The following is a 20602-nucleotide window of genomic DNA, read 5'->3' as shown; positions in this document are numbered from 1 at the left end:
GCTGATAGAATGTTCGGAATTTACAGCTCTATTTTCAAAAAGCTGATACCTATACTCTGTCTCCCAAAAAGAATATCCCAAGTAAGATTGCCAGTAAGCAATAGATCTTGGAAGTTAGGTTAGTATCTTTGCTTCATGTCAGTGCTGGCTAGATTTTCAAATCATATTTAAAATAATGGGGTTTTTTTTTCTTTCTCTCCCAAACTAAAAAATATTCTAAGAATTTTAGAGTTTTTAAGCAGTGCTTTTTGCTTTCATTCATTTTTAGAACTTAACAAAAATTTATCCTCATTAAAGAAATACTTATGGTTGTGCATATTTTGACAAAGTCAACGGAATTTTTGGCCCAACTTATACTACAAAATTCTGTAGCTTTTACTAATAATGTATTTTCCATAGGCACTCATTCATTCATTCAAATAAACATAAATTGAACACCTGCTTTGTCGAAGGCACTGTGAGAGGCAGGGAGTTAGAAGCTCAGTCTGATGTCACGTCTTGAAGCAGATGGTGGGAAAATGACCATATGCAAATCAGCATAACACAAAGGGCAAAGGGCTAAGTGATATAAAAGATTAAAAAGAAAAAAACTTAAACTAAAACTGGTTCGGAAACTCAAAGAGTAAAGAGTTTCCTCCCAGCTGGGGAGTCTGACACAGCTTCATGGGAAAGGTGACATTTGGTCTTGGCCTTTGAGAACAGGCAGAAGTGAAACTGCAGGTGGGTGGAGGCACATGGGTAGAGGAAAGGTAAGGAGTTAAATCACAAAGGCCAGAGAAGAAAGGGCATGGATAAGCAAGCTGGAGGATGTGAGCAGAGAAAGGGGAGCTGAGAAAAACAGCGAGCGAGTACATCTATCCTCTGGCAATCTTTGTTTCTTTCTCTTTCTTAAAAAAATATATTCTATTTATTGTTCTTGTCTCATTCCTTTGACTAGAACACTGTTCACTAAAAGCTTGGGAACAGGTATCTTGTTTCTGATCTTTCTAGGAACACCTCTAGTTTTTTGTTTTTAACTATTTTACTTTACTATTTTACTGAGGTCACAATGGTTTATAACTGTGTAATTTCAGGTGTATATTATTATCTATCAGTTTCTGGAGAGACCGCATTGTGCTCACCACCAACAGTCAAATTTTTGTTTCTAATAACAGGGAGCCAAGCAAAACAAACTGGAGGAAATTCAAGGTTTCAGGAAATCTTAAAAGCTCATTGTGTAATATAACCTCTCTTAATTTCCTACCATAGAATGGACTTGGTAAGATTAAACAGTCCTCTCCATTGTCCCAATGAACATACCAGCTGACACGAGAGCACACACAGGGAGCAGTAGGCCTCCCTTCCGCACAGGGCTCTCAGGCTTCCGCCAGGTGAGTGTCATGCTGACCGAGATCTGGCTGTACTTGTTCCTGACCATTTGTACCACTTAGACTCGTTACTTCAATTGTAGAACTTGGTTAAATATTAATGACAGAGATGAGATGCAAAAATAATTATTTCTCTAAGAACTAAGCTGAATGCTTTGCAAACAATTGGGAACAAGGAGTCACTTACAAATTGCTATTGAATCTGATGTGGTGAGTTAACTGCGAAAGCAAGCCAGATATAGTAGAAATCTGGAAGAATTCCTGGATAAAATGGTAAAAAAAAAAAAATCTGGACGAGGTTGGAGTTTAGAGTGCTTACTAAGTGTCTTAGCTTTTGCTCCACTTCCAGAAATTGAAACTGGAAATTGTCCAGATGCATTAGGTGTGATTTATGCCAAAAATCAGTGTTAACACCAATGGAGCAACTACACTCAGAAAAGGCTCAACCTTTAATCAAGAGACTGGATAATGAGTACACATTTACATATGTGAAATAAAATGCTAAAGTTACATCTACTTTTTACTTTTTCAATTAATCCAGCAATTTTTAGTCACTGTCCCTGAGAACGCCGGAGTCTGTTCAGACCGACGACGCTGTCTTCCCAGCGAGGTTTCTCCCTGATAAGCAGGGAAGTTCTGACAGCTGAGGCTTCCACGTCATGGGGATAAACTCCAAGCAGGGCATCCAGCTGCACACTGGAAAGTCGTCTTGCTTTATTCTCTGCTATTAATATTTCTACTTCTACATGGAACTACAATTAATCACAAAGTCTAAATGCAGACTGCATAAATTCAATAAGCATCTAATCTCTTTCTTATTTTTTTATTTGGGAGGATAATACTTTTACCCCTAATTAGATTATGTTTTTCTCTTAAGTCAGGCAGACTGTCGGCCAGTGGGGCAGAGATGGTGGTTGCCTGACCAAACCCCAAACCGTCCCGAGCAGCAGAGGCCTAGGTTACCTGACGACGCAGTGAGCCCAGCGGCAGGACCACCGTCCTTCCCTCCCCTGAAGCTATCGTGACCACATGACTGTGTTCTGTCCAAGAAGATGTCAGGGCAAGTTGTTGCACTGGTCTTTTGGGAAGTCTCCTTAAAAGAGCCAGAGACTGCTGGGGAAATCCTGTCTGTCCTGTTTCTTCCTGACGTCCATGAGGTAACTGGCTGAAGGAAACATGCATCACAGACAGGAGAGCAGGAGTGATGTCGAGTCCTTAAGGACAGTGTCAGCCAAGGATCACCTCTGGGGGCTTCCTGGATGTGGGAAAAACAATAAAACAGAATATACAAAAAGAAACTCCTCTCTTACTGAAGCCATTATTATTTTGGTCTTTCTACTCTGAGCAATCACGGTTTTCCCTAAAAGACATAAAAGGTAACTTTAAACCAGGTATCATATGCATAAACTGATTCTTTGCAATCCAATCTTTATGAATATCATCAGAAAATGACTAAAAATAGTAGTTTTCTATTTTATCATCTCTATTCCCATGGTAAGACAAGGGAAGAATGCTCTAATAGAGTATCTGAGGAAATCACGTTTTCAGAATTTGCCCGGAACTGCCAGCAATCTGCTACCCAGACACGGAGTTTCGCTGCCCAGATGAACCAAATGGGATGCAGATGCCTTGAAGGCACAGCCACAGGCAGAGTAAGACCAGAGGGAAAGACATCATTGAAAAAGGGGAAATGCAGGAAAGAAGTCTTTCCTTGGAGTCTACATTAAAAAACGTGTTTTTCTCTTGGCTTTCAGGCAAAATTAAAGAGAAATTTATTGAATGTTACCTCATGGATCTTTTGTGAAACATTGTTTTGAAAGAGCAGATTTTTTTCTGAAGCAGATTTCTTTAAGGCAGAAGGAGTAAACGAAATGCAAAGATGGATGTTGTTGAAAACATTTAAAACAGGATCACACGGAGCTTCTCGTGTCCCGCTGCCAAACCTCAGAATCCCCGGGTCTTGGCCTAATCTTCTGTACATCCTGAGCCTTGAGCCCAAGCATACTCTCACTCAGTCCCAGCTGGCTTGTTACTTGAGTTTTATAAGTAATTTCCTGTGAGGAATAACTTCTAACTTAGGAGAAATAAACTGTAAGTTCCCGAGAACTAAGTTTCCTGGTTCACACAAACAATATCATTTTATCATCCATTCCCTTTAACTCTTTGGATCACACAGGTCAACGACAGGTAGAAAGAGGAAAACGGCTACTCCCAAACTGATGGATTCCTCAAGCTAAGATGTTCTTTTGGCTACTAGGGTTATAATTTCTTTTCTTTTCCATTTTCCTAATTCAAATGGTAGAAGAGCAATATTTCACTGACAATCAAGACAACCTGACAAGTGTTAGAATAAAATGTGCTGTCACCCGGGTGTATTTAACACCTTGACACAGCGCTTTGTAAGACTTGGATTCTCCATAACGCCTGGCTCAGTGTCTGTGCCATCAATGACCTCAGGCTGTGGACGCACATCTCCCCCAGAAACTGATGATCCTTTTGGAATGTGGGAACCTTCATTTTGACAGCACAACTCATTTCCCAGCACCTCCCCAAAGGGAGAGAAGGGTTGCAAGGACACAAAAGATTTAATGTTGGGAATGCAAACTGGTGCAGCCACTATGGAAAACAGTATGGAGATTCCTCAAAAAATTAAAAATAGAACTACCATACGATCCAGCCATCCCACTACTGGGTATTTATCCAAAGAGCTTGAAGTCAGCAATCCCAAAAGTCCTATGTACCCCAATGTTCATTGCAGCATTGTTTACAATAGCCAAGATGTGGAAGCAACCTAAGTGCCCTTCAACAGACGAATGGATAAAGATGTGGTACATATATACAATGGAATACTACTCAGCTGCAAAACAGAACAAAATCATCCCATTTGCAATAACATGGATGGACCTTGAGGGAATTATGTTAAGTGAAATAAGCCAGCTAGAGAAGGATAATCTGTGTATGACTCCACTCATATGAGGAACTTAAAAATGTGGACTAAGAACAGTTTAGTGGATACCAGGGAAAGGTGGGGTGGGGGGTGGGCACAAAGGGTGAAGTGGTGCACCTACAACACGAATGACAAACATTACTGTACAACGGAAATTTCACAAGATTGTAACCTATCATTAACTCAATAAAAAAAAGATTTAATGTTTTAATGAAAGAGAGATGAATTTTTGAGACTTTGTAATCATTGATAACATCTAAGGGACAATCAACTACACACGAGGTACTATGCTGGTCACTCAATCCTCTCCCCGACTCTACAAAGCAGGAATCCTTCTCCCCAGGTACAGTTACAGCGGAAGAAACAGCCTCAAAGCTGTTCCAGGGTCCCCCCAGCTGTGCACGGTGAGGCTGGGGTTGACTCCAGGTCCCCATGACTCCAGAGCCCTAGACCCTTAACCACTCTATTATGCGCTCTCGTTCCAAGAGAACTGTAGGCATACCAAGAGCAGGATGCCAACCATTCTTCCTACTCCTCAATCTGCCAAATGTGAGGAACAGCGCGGTTCAAGAAGCAGATCTCAGGAAATGAGGGATAGACAAGATGCAGCCACAGAGAGTAACGATGGACAATTACTACCGATGATGAGTGTATTTAACACTATAAAGGAAAATTGGTGATCTGCAGTTAAAAGGATAAATTCTATTTTTCACTCCATTCTTTACAGAACACCAAATAAAAGTACATCCAGCTCTTCACTTTTGAAAGCGATTTTAAGAGTGGGGAAAGGCTCCAGCTAGGTCAGCTAACTATTCTACTCATTTCCTCTGTTTTTAAAACCAACAGCTAGCCGCCTCCTCCCCTAAACTGCTCGAGGTCTAGAATCCAGAAGCCTCAGTCTCAATGTCTGCACATTCTGGTTAACATGGCACAGCCTTTGTGTGCATTCCTGGCATACAGACACACACGGATCCAACCAACCAAAAAGGCCAGGAAACGGGAAATTTGGAGACCATGAGGCATGAACTAGTGCCCTACACCTGTTTTCTGGATCCTGCCTAAACTGAGAGATGTGTGATAGAAAGAACACTTAACTAGCATTCAAGACACCCAGACTCAAGTCCTGATTTCATCATTAAGTAGTCGAGTGATGTTAGGTCATTTTCATGTTCCAGGTAGTTTTCTGTAAAGTCAGGGGGATTAACCAGTAGTTCTCAAATTGTGGTGTGCGTAAAGATCACCTGAGGAGCTTGCTAACAATCCTCCTGGACACAAGCCTATGTTTCAGTGGGCCCAGGAATCTGCATTTCAGTAAGCATCTTGGGGGATTCTGATGCTGGTGGGTCCCCAAGGTTCCGCCATGGCAGGTGCTGAAATAGAGGGCCGGTCACCTCAGGGACCTTCTGCTTAAACAGCTTCTCCATTGGTTGGCTGGACACAATCTGAAGAGACACAGATAGGAAGGACTGCCGTCCAGGACCTGGAACACTACATGCCCCTGAGGCTCATGTCCCTGGACACCAACAGATGCAAGTGCAAGTTCTCCTGAAGCCATTACCTCCCTGCCCTTTTCCAGGGGCAGCAGTCCTTCTGGGCTTCAGCAGGTAACATCCCCGACTGGTTCTGACCGCAGGGCTACAAATCCCCCTAGAGTACTACCTTGACCTGCTAGGGAAAATTATCAATTATAATTCTTCCTGATTCCAAAGACATGAGGCAAAGCATACCCTGACATATCAATCAATCAATCAATCAATCAACCAACCATAAAGGAAATGATCATTTCCCTGAAGAGATCCAATTTTTGTAGGAAAATGGTGGTTATCCCTAAGATCCAAGCACAAACACAGGAATTTCAATGAGAAAAAAGGAGGCAGCATAGCATAGTGGTTAAAAAACCTCAGGCTCAGTTAAAATGTCCATACTGCCTAAAGCAATATACAGATTCAATGCTATCCCAATCAGAATCCCAAGAACATTCTTCACAGAAATTGAACAAACAATCCTAAAATTCATATGGGGGAACAAAAGACCACGAATTGCTAAAGCAATCTTGAGCAAGAAAAACAAAGCCGGCGGAATCACAATCCCCGATTTCAAAACATACTACAAAGCTACAGTGATCAAAACAGCATGGTACTGGTACAAAAACAGGTCCACAGATCAATGGAACAGAATTGAAAGCCCAGAGATAAAACCACACATCTATGGACAGCTAATCTTCGACAAAGGAGCAGAGGGCCTACAATGGAGAAAAGAAAGTCTCTTCAACAAATGGTGCTGGGAAAACTGGACAGCCACATGCAAAAGATTGAAAATTGACCATTCTTTTTCACCACACACCAAAATAAACTCAAAATGGATCAAAGACCTAAAGATTAGGCCTGAGACAATAAGTCTTTTGGAAGAGAATATAGGCAGTACACTCTTTGACATCAGTTTCAAAAGAATCTTTTCGGACACTGTAACTCCTCAGTTGAGGGAAACAATAGAAAGAATAAACAAATGGGACTTCATCAGACTAAAGAGCTTCTTCAAGGCAAGGGAAAAAAGAATTGAAACAAAAAAACAGCTCACTAATTGGGAAAAAATATTTACAAGCCACTTATCCGACAAAGGGTTAATCTCCATAATATACAAAGAACTCACACTGCTTAACAACAAAAAAACAAACAACCCGATCAAAAAATGGGCAGAGGACATGAACAGACATTTCTCAAAAGAAGATATGAATATGGCCAATAGACACATGAAAAGATGTTCATCATCGCTAATCATCAGGGAAATGCAAATCAAAACTACACTAAGATATCACCTTACCCCCGTTAGATTGGCAAAAACATCCAAAACCAAGAACGACAAATGTTGGAGAGGTTGTGGAGAAAGAGGAACCCTCATACACTGTTGGTGGGAATGCAAACTGGTACAGCCACTATGGAAAACAGTATGGAGATTTCTCAAAAAGTTAAAAATAGAAATACCCTATGACCCAGCCATCCCATTACTGGGTATCTATCCTAAGAACCTGATATCAGAAATCTCAAGAGTCCGTTGCACCCCTATGTTCATCGCAGCATTATTTACAATAGCCAAGACGTGGAACCAGCCTACATGCCCAGAAACTGATGATTGGATAAAGAAGATGTGGTATATATACACAATGGAATACTACTCAGCCATAAAAAAAGACGAAATTGGCCCATTCACAACAATGTGGATGGACCTCGAGGGCATTATGTTAAGCGAAATAAGTCAGTCAGAGAAAGACGAACTCTATGTGACTCCACTCATAGGTGGAAATTAGTATATTGAGAAGGAGATCTGATCGGTGGTTACCAGGGAAAAGGGGGGGTGGGGGGAGGGTACGGAGGGGGAAGTGGTGTACCCACAACATGACTAACAAAAATGTACAACTGAAATTTCACAAGCTTGTAATCCATCATAACATTAATAAAAAAAATAAAATAAAAAAAATAAAATAAAATAAAATGCAAAAACAAAAAACAAACAAAAAAAAACCTCAGGCTCATTAGCAGTTATTCTGGGTTCCAATCTCAACTCCATTCTCCAGCAGCCACAGGCAACTCACCCAGCCACTTGAGCTTCTGCTTATTCACCTCTAACTTAGGGATAAAGCAGTATTTTACAGGAAGATAGATTAAATAATAAATGCTCTGAGAACAGTGCCTGTGACACAGAAAGAGCTCTTTAATGGAAGTCACAAAGAAAGCCACCTCATTATTCACCATGAGGGCTTACAAGGTGACACCAAGAAAATGGCAGAGAATGTAAGAAACCAGGAGAAGAGGTATAAACAATTCCTAAGATTGCTGCCCTTTCCATTCGTGAGTTTTTCAGAATATTAATATGTTCATTCCTTCAAATTAACTTGGGCTGCTTGGAAACTTCTGAACTTCCTAAATCTATTTTTCAGATCTCTAATCAATAATTTTCAGACACTACAAATTTATCTATTTCTATTTCAGCATTTAACATACATTTTGTCCTCATGAGTCCAGCTTAGATAACATTGCATAGTTTATTTTACTGATGATAGCAATTTGCTAACAGCATTTAATAGAAAATGATGTTTTTTCCTGTTAACCATAATTCAATCAGAAAACTTTTTCCTAAATAGTGTGTTTATCTGTATACACACACACACACACACACATATATATATATTTCAGCTTTTTTTTCTTTTCTTAGACACAATTTTTTTCTTCTTTCAAAAGTGTTGGGAAACTGCTGAAAGTGATCAGTACTTGAATTGATTTTAAGTTCTGAGTTCACAACTACATGTTAGCTCAGTTATGTCATGGAGTACTTGACAGAGCTTGCTTCTGCTAGATTTTCCAGTCTTCCTCCCCATGATGTTTTGGGCTGAGCTAGAATTTAAACCCAGGCCTACATGACCATAAATTTTATTTCTTCCTTCTACACAGCAGTTCAGAAGGTGAAAGGTGAAAACAAAAAAATATAACAGGTTTACAGATCATATGGAAAGGAGTTAATATCACTAAAAGAATGCATAAAGAAGCTACTCACAAAATTACACACATTTACATTTATCCCTTCACCAATGCGTACGTTCTAGATAATATAAAGGTTTGAAATATAAGGATTTATATTGACAAGAGCCAAATTTCATGTGGAAACTCTAAAGAAATCAGAACACATTGTTTTCTTTCAATTCTTAAAATTTATATTCATGAGACTGATAAAAGTCTACAAGCAGCAATTATTAGTCAGTTTTCAGTTTCTAAAAATATTTTATTTTATTAAATAACTGTTAAATAGGATTTTTACAAAGGAAATTGCATAGGAAAAGGTAAAAATGTTTATGTTCCCAGAACTTTCTATGCCTTTATTCTATCATCTTCCTGTCAGCTGCTCTCACTGTAGAGAGCTGGCGCAAAGGGACAGAGTCGGGACATCACTGGTTCTGTTTCTCATCAGGAAGGAAGGGCATCTACACCAGGCAGAGGGTTAGCATGTCTTCGGGCAGCAGCTGCGACACAGGCTGTGCTTCACATTTGGCTCAGCTGTCCGCTGGACACCAGCTTCAGGGCAGAGCATCTCACAGTGCTCATGAAGAGTTAAGAAGCTGCACGAGGTTCTCAAGACATTTCAAATAATAGGCATTTAGAGGGGTTTCTTCCGAGTCTGAGAAAGCTGAGATAGAAAAATAAGAGTATGGAAGAGGAAATTTATTAAACTTAGTACCACACTTACAAGTAGACACACATACACAAACAAACATGAACGGGATTTATAAGTAACTTAAAGTTCTATCTAATTGCTATAGCATTGTAGCAATATTTCACATTTTTAAAAAATGAAGAAGTTACAGATTTATATTTATTTTTATTAATGGTTTAGCCAAAGAGTATAAACAAAAAACCCACACCCATAATGGAGACCATTATTCATAATCCAAGATGAAGGCCTTGCTCTTTTTACATACCATCCTTCCTAATGTGTAAACTCTAGCATAACTCCATTGTGCACTACCTCCAGAAACTCATGGTCACAGCTAGAAACAAACCAAAAAGCCCCCAAACCACTTATGAAAAATCAGACAATAGGGTCCATCCTGGTAGCATAGTAGTTAAGTTCGTGTGTTCCACTTTGGCAGCCTGGGGTTCACAGGTTCAGATCCTGGGTGCAGACCCAGCACTACTTGTCAAACCACATTGTGGCAGCATCCCACATAAAACAGAGGCAGAGTGGCATAGATGTTAGCTCAGCAACAATCTTCCTCAAGCAAAAAGAGGAAGATTGGCCAACAGATGTTAGCTCAGGGCCAGTTTTCCCGACACAAAAAAATCAGACTATAAAAACACAAATTAATAACTGCAGATCCAATACACACAGACCTAGTACAGTACAAGAAAGACAGAGTTCAGTGTCTTAGCATAAAAAATGTTCAGAGAATAATGCTCATCGAAAACTGTTGTCACTTAAAATGAAACATGCATTTTGAAAAGAAAATCCTGTCTCATAGCACTAACACATCACAGGGCCGAGTGGAATCAGGGGCAGTGGGATCCATTCTTGGAAGACTGTAATTCAACTCCCTGATGTTACATCAAAGTTTCCTGACCAAGGTCAAGTCTAACTGGGCCCAGTTCTTATCAACTAAGAACACACTTTAGCGCAGTGGTAGCCATTGGCAAAGGAAGTTCAGGACAAGAGAAAAATGACTTGGAGAAGGATCATAGACAAGTTTCAAGAATTTATCACATCTCAAACCTTCATCTGTCAGAACATTTTATTATTTAAAAAGTGTTATAATGAAAAGCACAGATCAAATATCGGCACATTTTACAATGCTTTGACAAAAAGGCTCCTCAAATATCAGCATAAAACACCACTGTGGAAAACTGTCATTTTGCTGTGAACTGTCCAAATATTTCATTAGTCAGAGAATTCACTGACTAGCTTCCATGTTTAACTGTAATCTCTTTAATAATGAAACTTACTTTTCCTTGCTGAGGAATATGCTTCATCTACTCTTCTTTTTATTGATGGATTTTTCAAAATTGTTTTTGCCTGGAGATAACATAGAACAATCCATTAATTATATTTATTCCCCTATGTTAAGGATCAGGATACCACACCCTAATTCTGCCATTGCTAACTACAGTGTTAAACAGGATATTGTAAAATATATATTGAAGCTAGAGAATTACACTTTACTACACTCCATGGTGCCATTGCCCACATCCCTCCCTATCTAATTTGATTCCTTCTCTGCTGTACCCACGTTCTTTCTTCTCTTCCCTTTACCCCTTCTCTCCCCAGCTCCATTTGCTAGGTAAACTACTCAATCTTAGTTTCAGTATTTCGTATCTCTTCAAAGCTCAGATTTCAGATCAAGTATATGGAACATTATAGGTCAGCTGGTCAACAAATATTTACTGAGTTACTACAAGGTGCCAAATCCTGCGCTAAGCCCTGGGGATACATGGGTGAAGGCGACAGCAGCAGCCTCCATCCTCGGGTGCGCTGACACCAGCCAGTGCGGAGAACAAGCAGCACAGACCAGGGCCGGCCGGCTGAGAGCACTACGTGGGGAGAGCTGTCCATCCTAATGCTGTCACTTGGCCACAATTTAACAGCTAGTACGTGTGGGTATTTCTCTCAGGAGTGAGATGTCTGCACTGAAAGAGAAGACCAGAGGCCAGAGAACGAGCAGGTCTAAGTCCCACCTGCCTGCAGCTTCCTCGGGCCGGCCCTGGGCTGCAGCCTTCCAAGCACCAAGCTTATGTCAAAACTCAGTGATGATGCGTACTACAGGAAGGGGAATCACACAGCTGGCTTTATTTCGAGATGCATTTTTCCTTGACACCTCTTTCAGAAAAAAACAATCTATACCAACATTATACATATATGGCAAATTAATTTATATTAACAGAGAAAATTCACTCAAAAGAGAGAGACTCTTCCGAGACATCCTGTTGAAATGATTAAAGGAAAAAGATTTCAACTGACTGTGTACTAACTGTACGAACGTACAAAGGCAGCACGGGTCTCTGACTTCTTTTTCTTCTTGCTGATGCTCCTCTGACATCCCTGGACACATCCTGAGAGGCCTGCTTTTGCTCCCAGGTGTGACAACGATTTAAAAAAACTGACCTTTTGATAATTGTGAATCAGAGCCCAAAGCGCAGCTGCTCCAATCCTCTGAGCATTTTGATTCTTGCTTTCCAGACAGGCAGCTAGCACGCTAATGACTTTTTCTAATAATAAACACATTAAAAAAAAGTTCAGTCCCAGACACTACAGTGCATTCTTACCTTGGACTAGTCAGATACCCTCTTTTTTTCCCCATCAGAACATATACAAAGTTGGTTTCACTAGACTATGGCAAAAACAATCTTATACCATGTGGTATGTGGGAGGATAACCTCAAAACAAATTGTTTTCAGGCACAGAACGTCAGGGAAGCTGAGGCTGCCTAATTTTTTTGGCCCTAATTCAACAAAGGCACATTCATTTAAAGACAACAATAGGGCAGCAATAAAGTAATTACATAATGAATTATATTAATGAGCTGTTCAATTATAGCTTATATTTTGGTGTGCAGGAAAACAGACTTGCTCTTATGATAAATTATAAAGACTATTATACAAACATATCAGTAGCAGGTTATTATATATAATAACCAAGAAATACCCTATTAGAGAAGCCTTTTGAAAAAGGACTAAACATTTTAGAGGAATGTGTGTGTGTGCGTCAGAGGAAAAAGTAACGTAAAGGCATATCACCACACAAGATACGCCCCCTTCTTGCAAAAGCTAGCCAGAGTATGAAATCGAGACTTACAAATTATCTGCAGCAGCCTACTTATTCTAAGTGAAGATGCAGAGAAGTCCAGCCCCAAGGATACTGTCAGTGTTTCAGAATATATGAACCTATTTTATTACTTATTTTTATATATCATTAAATTGTATCAAGCTATTTTTCCTCTAAAATGTGTCATTTTAAAAACGTTTGCATTCTTAAGGGTGAAACACTTGTTTTGGGGGATTCTCTCTGCATGCATTGGCCACTCCCCACCCCACAGGATGCATCTAATTAAACTGTACCCCTGAGTGAGGCTGAGGGCAGGGTCTGTGTCTGCTCGCTGGTGTGTCTTCCAGCCACAGTGCCAGTTCATTTTAGGGGCTCAATAAATACTAGTTGGATGAAAGATTACATAATTAAATCAAACAAATTGCTGTTTAGGTGATTCTTTTTAGAGTTTTTAAAGAAATTTTAAGGAATTTAGAACCTTTTACAGAAAAAAACAGCCACTCCAAGCAGTGAACTCTGTGCAGGGGAAGGATAGTGTGGAAGGGTGGGGTGGGTGCCACAATGCTCCTGCCAATTGCACCCCCCACCCTGCCTCACCGCCTCATCTGCATCCTGTGGTTCCCCTGGTGTTTCCTGTATCATAACCCACCATAACTAGTCTATATAAATAGTTATCCGATGAAATTCATCATAACGGGTGGCATCTGGCAGTCTTAGGGCACAGCATCAAATGGGAGGGTGATTTCTGTGTGTTCCATCTGAGTATCACCAAGTGATGCTTTTATATATTATATCAAACACCCAGAACAAATAACCCAGGATGTAAGTTTATAATAACTCCTTCTTTCAGTTACTATCTCTTAAAAATTTTTAATAAAGTACATATATAGGTCAATTGATGTGGTGTCCCCTACGATAATGTAAGTGGATCGATTTTTTTAAAAATCACATTTTATTGTGAAATATAACACGCATACAAAAAAGCACATAAAACATTTTTAAGTTTAACAAATAGGTATGAAGTGAAGTCCCACATACACATACAAGGAACCTCAAGAGAAAAGATACTAGTAAAATGTAGTTAAATAATTAGGAAATGATGGGATTTGAATATTTAACTACCTTTCTTTTTAATCTAACTGATTTAATTATAAGTTTAGGGTGTCATGTTGGTAGCCTGAAATCAGCTATAGTGAGAATACTTAGACCGTGAAAATCAACAAATACTACAAGTCAGGGTTGAATCAGTGGTAAACTGAAAGAGGTTTCACCGTTATGAATATATTTTGCAGATGGGTGAAAAAAGTTTTAACAGTATATTACATATGAGATTTAATGATAATACCTTTACTGGAAAAAGAGCAGACTGGGATGCAATTCTGTTTGTCAAATCATGACTGAACTGCAACCACAGATTGGCTATGGACACAAGGTTCAGCAAAAGCCAATGCAAGTATTTTGTGAATATCCACTGGTCCCACAGAATCGACAATAAAGACTATCAAGTATTGTACTAAAATCAGTAAGTTGTGTGCTACTATATACTCTGCATATGAGTAAAATTCATATATTTATGTAAATAATAAAATTTCTATATATTCAATATACATCTTACTCCTCTGTTCAGAGCCAGCAATTAAACATTTACCAGAAAACTCTGTGCTCTTGTCAGGTTTTGCTAACAAAGTTATGCTACCTTCATAAAATGAGTGACTATCACTTCTTTGTCCTCTCTCCAGAAGAGTTCAGCCTGTTTGGAATCACTTGTTGCTTAAATGTTTGGTGGAACTCACTGGTGAAGGCATCTGGACCTAGGGTTAATCTAAATATGTATAAAGTCCTGGGCACAGACTTTCAATCAAAATTGGTCTGGAAGTTTCCCACTATCTTTTCAGTTCTTTGATTTTTTAAAGTGAATTTTAATATTTGACCTAGCATGTTTTTGTTATTGTCAGAGGAGACCTAGCTTGACAGTACCAGAAACAGGGAGTACTCTGGATCTATTTTCAACTGCAAGGTCAAGCCGCACTGCCCCCACCATTCCTGACCGTCTCAACCAGATGTTTGGGTGCTTCAGAGCAGACTCCTGCAGCCTCACCTGGGAGGTTTTTAAGTCAGCTGCCCTGCTAAGCCCTCCCTCTGGACCCCCAAGTGGAGCCGGGAGGCAGCACCTGCGCCATGCCTTCGCAGGTCCACACAGAAAACGCACAGTTGCTGCCTCCTATCTCTGCCTCAAAGGCCCCAATCTCATATCTGTGGGGTGGGGGAAGTCCTTCTTATCACAAGTTTGCCCTTCTGCTTTCAGCTAATGAAGGAGAGGGGGCAATGCTGACAGAAGGAAATGCTAACAATAAATCCAGAGGGATCCAGAAGTGGAAAATGTGGACTTTTCCTTCAGTTCACTAAAAATGTGTCCTTTCCAACTCTCTCAATGATAAAGTTGCGGTCAGTAGTCCCCAAAGAAAAAACTTCCTCTGAGAAGGGTGAATAACTCATAAGAGACACAGCATAGGAACAGACCACCTCACACGCTGTCTCACTGCCCCGCGAAGGACGGCCTATCGTTCTCACTTCACCAACGTGAGGACTGAGGCGGGGACAGCGAAGCCACTGAAGCACAGCCCATGACGGCCAGCACGGCGCCAGCGGAGGGCCTCTGGGAGAGCAGAGGGCAGATCCACAGTTAATTCAGGCAGGTAAAAGTTGGCTGAACTTTTAAAATCGCTCTTCTATTTCTAGCAATTCAATAATTATTATCAGAAAAACAGAATCATGACCACACACAAAGCAGAATGTAAGTAGAATCATTTCCATTCACTTGGAAAACTCCATGTTTCATGGAAAAGCACCTCTAAGGAAAGATTAAGTGAAAAACATGACAGGAAAAGAGAACTAATATATCTTGAGCATTTACCATGTACCATAAACAGTGCTAAAGACTTTAGGTGTGTTTATAAACCAACTTCTATCAAAAGCAAGAAAGGAGGGATTATTTTATTGGATGAAGAAACTAGACCCGAGAAGCTGCCCCAGGTGATGTTGAGTGAATCCACAAGGGGTTGGCATCCAACACCGGGTGGGTGGGCATCTAGGGCCCACCTCTTTTTTTATTTCATGATAACACAAAGTCTCCTTCTAAAACTCTCTCCCTATGAAATTCACACACTCCTCACAGAAATAGCACATGGTCGCGGAAACAGATTTTTCCATTTCTCTCTTTCTGTTTCAAAATTTTTCTGAATTCTCACTAATCCTCACCTCCATCTGTTCTATATCTCAGAGAAGGAAGTCTGTAAGGCTAGTTTCACCATTTGGTCTTAGGTCCTGCCTGCTCAGGCTCTCTCTCAATCATCAAATATTCAGAGTGCTAAGTAGCGACAGGCACAATTCTAGGTGCTACAGATAAACATAAAGAGAAGAGACAAAAACCTCTTGACATTGTAAGAGCTTACGTGCTAGTGTGGGTAGACTAGGAATAAACAGATATATACTGAAAACAAACAGCCTAACCTCCGTAGCCTAAGTAATGCTAAGGAGAAAGATACAACGGGGAAAGGAGACAGAGTGAGAGGGAAGGGAGAGGAGGCAGGAGGAAGGGCGTGGGTATTACAACATTGATAGCAGTCTGTAAAGGCTTTAGTGACATGGCAGCATTTGCTCAGAGATATAGAGGAGCGAGGGGAGTTAGGGGGTGACAGGGGAGAGACGGGAGGAGTGGAGGCACGGCCAGAGAGCATAATGCCCATGCTCCTCCTTGCTACCTCCTGGATCCACTGTTTCCATCGGTGACTGACTTGTTAACCCTGGGAGACTCTGGGCAGTTCCTGGAGGGCTGGAGCCACATCCGATTTATCTCTGAGGACAGGAGTCATGCCTGATTCAATCCCACAGACTCTGCCTCCCATAGTGTCTTGAACATGGTAGGTGCTTAATAAATAGCTGGCAAATTACTTATAAAATTATTTTGTGCTTTAATCTGAATGGAATGCTCTATGAATAACCATATGGAGAAATGGATGCATGTGTATGTGTCTGTGTGGCATATACGTGAATACTCACCATTAGCCAGGATCTTGGGCTTATTGGCAGGACTGAAGCAAATATTATGGAAAATAAGAAGCGGTATATAAGGGCTGCTCTTATGCCTGTATTTGCTCATCTCTGTAAGTAAGTCTAGACAGCCATCAAGCCTCAGGATCATTTGTTGCCCATCTTCTCCAAACGATATATTCAGGAGTAACTTCAACCAAAGAATGGTCAGATTACTGAGATGTTTATTTCCTCTTTTTGGCAATGTTACAGATAGAAAGTTCTGCAAGAAGTTACTCTGTGGGTAAATAGAGAGAATATTATTTTCTTCTTGAGTCTTTTCATTATTTTCCTAGTCCCTTGGAGACCAATTAACTAGCATTCTGCTCTTCTTTTCCCCAACCTTAATTTCTCCTTCCTCCCAATACCTTCCAAATACTCATCTATATTATTTCCAGGTATAAGTGAAAAAGTCAAGGAGAAAAAAATAGTGCTCAAATTTTAATTCTTACTAATTCTTTCTTGATGATGGATAAAGTCAACTATAGTGAAGTCTTAATTATCCAGGATTGATAACTCAGTTTGGGGAATTTCTCAGGCCTCTTGAGATTTCTCTTTCTGTCTGCCTTCTGGCAATTTTGCTACTCATTAAAAGCTATCCTATGGGGAGGAAAAGAACAAACTCAAATCAGTCTTGGATACCAGTTAACAACTCTGGTAGTATGAGGATATATGAATCTTTATAGCTGCAAGGATGTTAAAAAAAATCTGTGAGTACATCTTCTATTCATTTTACCTTAGCTGCTTATCATTACAGATGCTTTCTCAGGGCTACATGTCATTCTAGTAAACTTAGGGATGAGAAAGGTCTACCACTTGGACTGTGAGAGTTATTTCAACCTCCCAATAAAACCCCTTCCACAAAACCTCACCAAATCCCAACTATGTGAAAAATAATAACTTTATTGTCTGGAATAATCTACACACAAAGAAAGCAAGCAAGCATACAAGTACTACATCAAGAAGAAGCCCAGCACAGCACGGGGACCACAGCCATCTGGACATTTTGATCGGGGTGCAGAAATGCGATCCCTTGACTTTCAAAACTGCCCAGAACACTCCTCTCTCTCGCTGTCTAATAATCTACTCTGGCTTATTTCTTCACTTCTCCCGGATCTAAATCAAGATGTCGGCTTGAATCTATAAAATAAATTTAACATTTTAATGTAAAAGGACTCTGAGTATAAGAATGAAATGAGCTACAGAAATATTAGCAACATTATCCCAGCAATAGGTAAACTGTAAAACTACATGCTCACTTTGCACTGCACTTGCCATCATTCACATCTACTTCTCATCTCTCAGCCCAAATTAATGCTTTCTAGATTCATCCCTCGCCTTTCCCAAGAAGCTAGACTCTGCCGTGATATTGGAGATTCAGGGTTGACAACAGTGATAAAATACATAGCAGTGCATAAAATTGTAAATGTGCTGTGGGTTTCCTTCTTTGGGGGGGGCCTAAAGATGCCTTCAGACAATTTCCTACACTGGGTAGAATGTACAGAAATGTGCCATGGTAGAGAGAAAGTGAAAAGTTTAGAATCTTATTTGTACAGCAGCATTAGCTACACTTTCTAATGCCTATAGATGAGCAATGAAGAGGTGTAACTGTAGTGTCCAGGGCTTATTACAACAATGCAGCAGCGGAAGGCTCAGGGGTCTCCTAAACAGACAAGAGGAAAAACAACTTGATTGATCTGTACCTGAAAGGGAGTCTGATCACACTTGCTTCAAAATATACTTAAGTACAGTACCAGAGTCACAGGTTGAACACTGAAGATATCTTAGAGATCAGTCTGTTTACCCTAATAATTTCAGAAATGAAGAAACTGATGTGTACACACACACACACATATATGAAGAAAATATATGTATGCGCTGGTAAATAAACAGCTGGCTCCAGTGAGAGCAGCGGATCTTTGATTTGCACCTTTTGCCAATTTACATGGTGTGAATATTCCCACTGTGGCTGATTTCAAGATACCACTGTGATGTCAACTGGCTTGCAAAATTCCTGAAAATTAAAGACGACGCTCATGAGCCAACGTGAGCTAGCTTCCACACACCACTGAAAAATGTCTCCTTAGTAAGACTCTTATTTATTTGGAGATTGCACTCAAAGTGGTTTTTGGGGGGGGTTTGAGGAGATGATGCAGTAGAGGAAAAGGAGACTCAATTTTTACAAATTCTGTCAATTTCTGCAATTTATCTTGGCCTTCATATAAAAGAGACAGAAGCACTCAGATTAGTATGTACAAGTAAGTAAAAGATAATCTGATCACATTCAAATTTTAAGGGATCTTCCAAATTAGGGACTCTGTGTATACACACCTAAATATAGTCACTGACCACGTATACTGGAATCGTTTAAATCACTCAACCCTTTTAAAGCACCCTAAGTTAACATCAGTGATAAGAAGTTGAGTTTTGGCACTGGAGTCCCAGAGGACTGATAAAATCACCTACTATGTCATAAAGAAGTTAGATCAAACTTGGCGAAAGGAGGCTGTGATTTCATGAACCATTTTGACAATGTAAATTGAACTGAAATTGTTACTGCTCAATTTGGTCTGTTTAAAGACCAATATATTGCTTTTATGATCCCAAATAAATGTAAGACAGCTGTCTCTCCAAAACCCGCATTTTTGAGAGAGATAAAATATAATCCAAAAGCTAAGAAGATAAACTAAAAGGAAATGTGTGATCCCATTCTAGCTTCTGTCACTCTTCATGTATCATCTATCAACTGGCTTTAAAGACAGTGAACCTCTTAATCCTTTTACAATCCTGTAAAATAAAATGCCTTGAAATCATAATAAATTAATCCTGGAAATTGAGTTCTAGACTTTCCACACATGTCCTTGATTAGAAGGATTATTTTACTGAGTATCTTTCTAATGACATGCAGGAGGGTTTAAGTACTTACTTTTTGAATTACTCCTTTACAGTCGTGAGACAAGGCCAGGTTTGAAAGAAACATAAAAACCATCTGCTGAACAGCAGTGTTCTCAAGAGGCATCTGGGAAGCCAACTTCAGGACACACAGCATCAGAGAGCTGCCGGGGGCTCCTCTACACGCAGCTTGAACAGGATATTGTCCATAACTTGACCAACAAAGAGAACTGCAACCTTAAAAAGCAACAGCCTATCATAATGTCTTCTCAGTTTCACTGTTTACTTAAAAAAAAACGTAAGTGGGAAAGCATATCTGTCTATCAAAGGGCTTGGCCATTAACCTGGGAGCTGCAAATGAGCACTGAAGGCTGGTGCCGGTGTCTACATTCAACCTCATGGAGTCATTGTCCTCATTAAGGGCCTAACCGTCTCAACAGAGCACTTAAAAACACCAGGTTTATTTTTTTAAAAGAATAAAAAAGCATAATAGGTTTTTTAATAGCTCCTAAAGAAGACATCTAAATAAAGCCCTGGGTAGAAGAACAGAATTTTTGAAATGGGAGGTAACTTGGTCTAATGCCTTCATTTTACAGAAGAAAAAAAAAAATGAGGAATACAATAATCCTGGGGTGGAGAGAGAGGACAAATGTTACCAGCCATATATGCTAGATGAAGGTACAGAGCTCAGAGAAGTCAGTGATTTGCTCAAGGTCACACAGCTCACAAGCAGCAAGAGTTAGCAGTGGTGTCAACTGGTTTTCTAGAGTCCAAAGTTTTCTCAGTAAATTAAACAACCACATGGGATTTATCAAGGGAGAAAAATAGTCATAACAGAATTAAAAATACATTTTACTGTATTGTAACATAAACTTAAGGTGTAATTAACTTGTGAAAGTCCATGCAGGGAATCCAGTTTAAGTATAACTAGATCATAATCAAATACCTGCTGTAAAATAAACTCATAAAAGGCAAGTAAACACAAACAAATACTGTGATCTTTCCC

General features: G+C 39.9%; 1 protein-coding gene across 4 annotated transcripts in view; it reads right to left on the bottom strand.

Annotated features, from left to right (window-relative positions):
* Positions 1-9066: 9066 nt before the first annotated feature.
* The window catches only part of RTTN (rotatin), a 149650-nt gene continuing 138114 nt past the window's right edge, over positions 9067-20602 (bottom strand). For 3 of the 4 annotated variants that reach the window (XM_014839620.3, XM_070512872.1, XM_070512874.1), the window contains 5 exons: positions 19631-19833; positions 16675-16942; positions 11956-12059; positions 10800-10869; positions 9067-9489 (listed from right to left, as the gene is read on the bottom strand). In XM_014839620.3, coding sequence (XP_014695106.2) covers positions 9404-9489; positions 10800-10869; positions 11956-12059; positions 16675-16942; positions 19631-19833 — 731 coding nt within the window. In that variant the 3' untranslated portion in view covers positions 9067-9403. Of the gene's footprint in view, positions 9490-10799; positions 10870-11955; positions 12060-16674; positions 16943-17163; positions 17305-19630; positions 19834-20602 lie in introns of those variants that run through there. The other variant, XM_070512873.1, reaches the window with a different exon arrangement.

The sequence above is a fragment of the Equus asinus genome, chromosome 7 (genome assembly GCF_041296235.1).
Source record: "Equus asinus isolate D_3611 breed Donkey chromosome 7, EquAss-T2T_v2, whole genome shotgun sequence".
NCBI lineage: Eukaryota > Metazoa > Chordata > Mammalia > Perissodactyla > Equidae > Equus > Equus asinus.
This window is presented reverse-complemented; position numbering and strand designations above follow the sequence as displayed.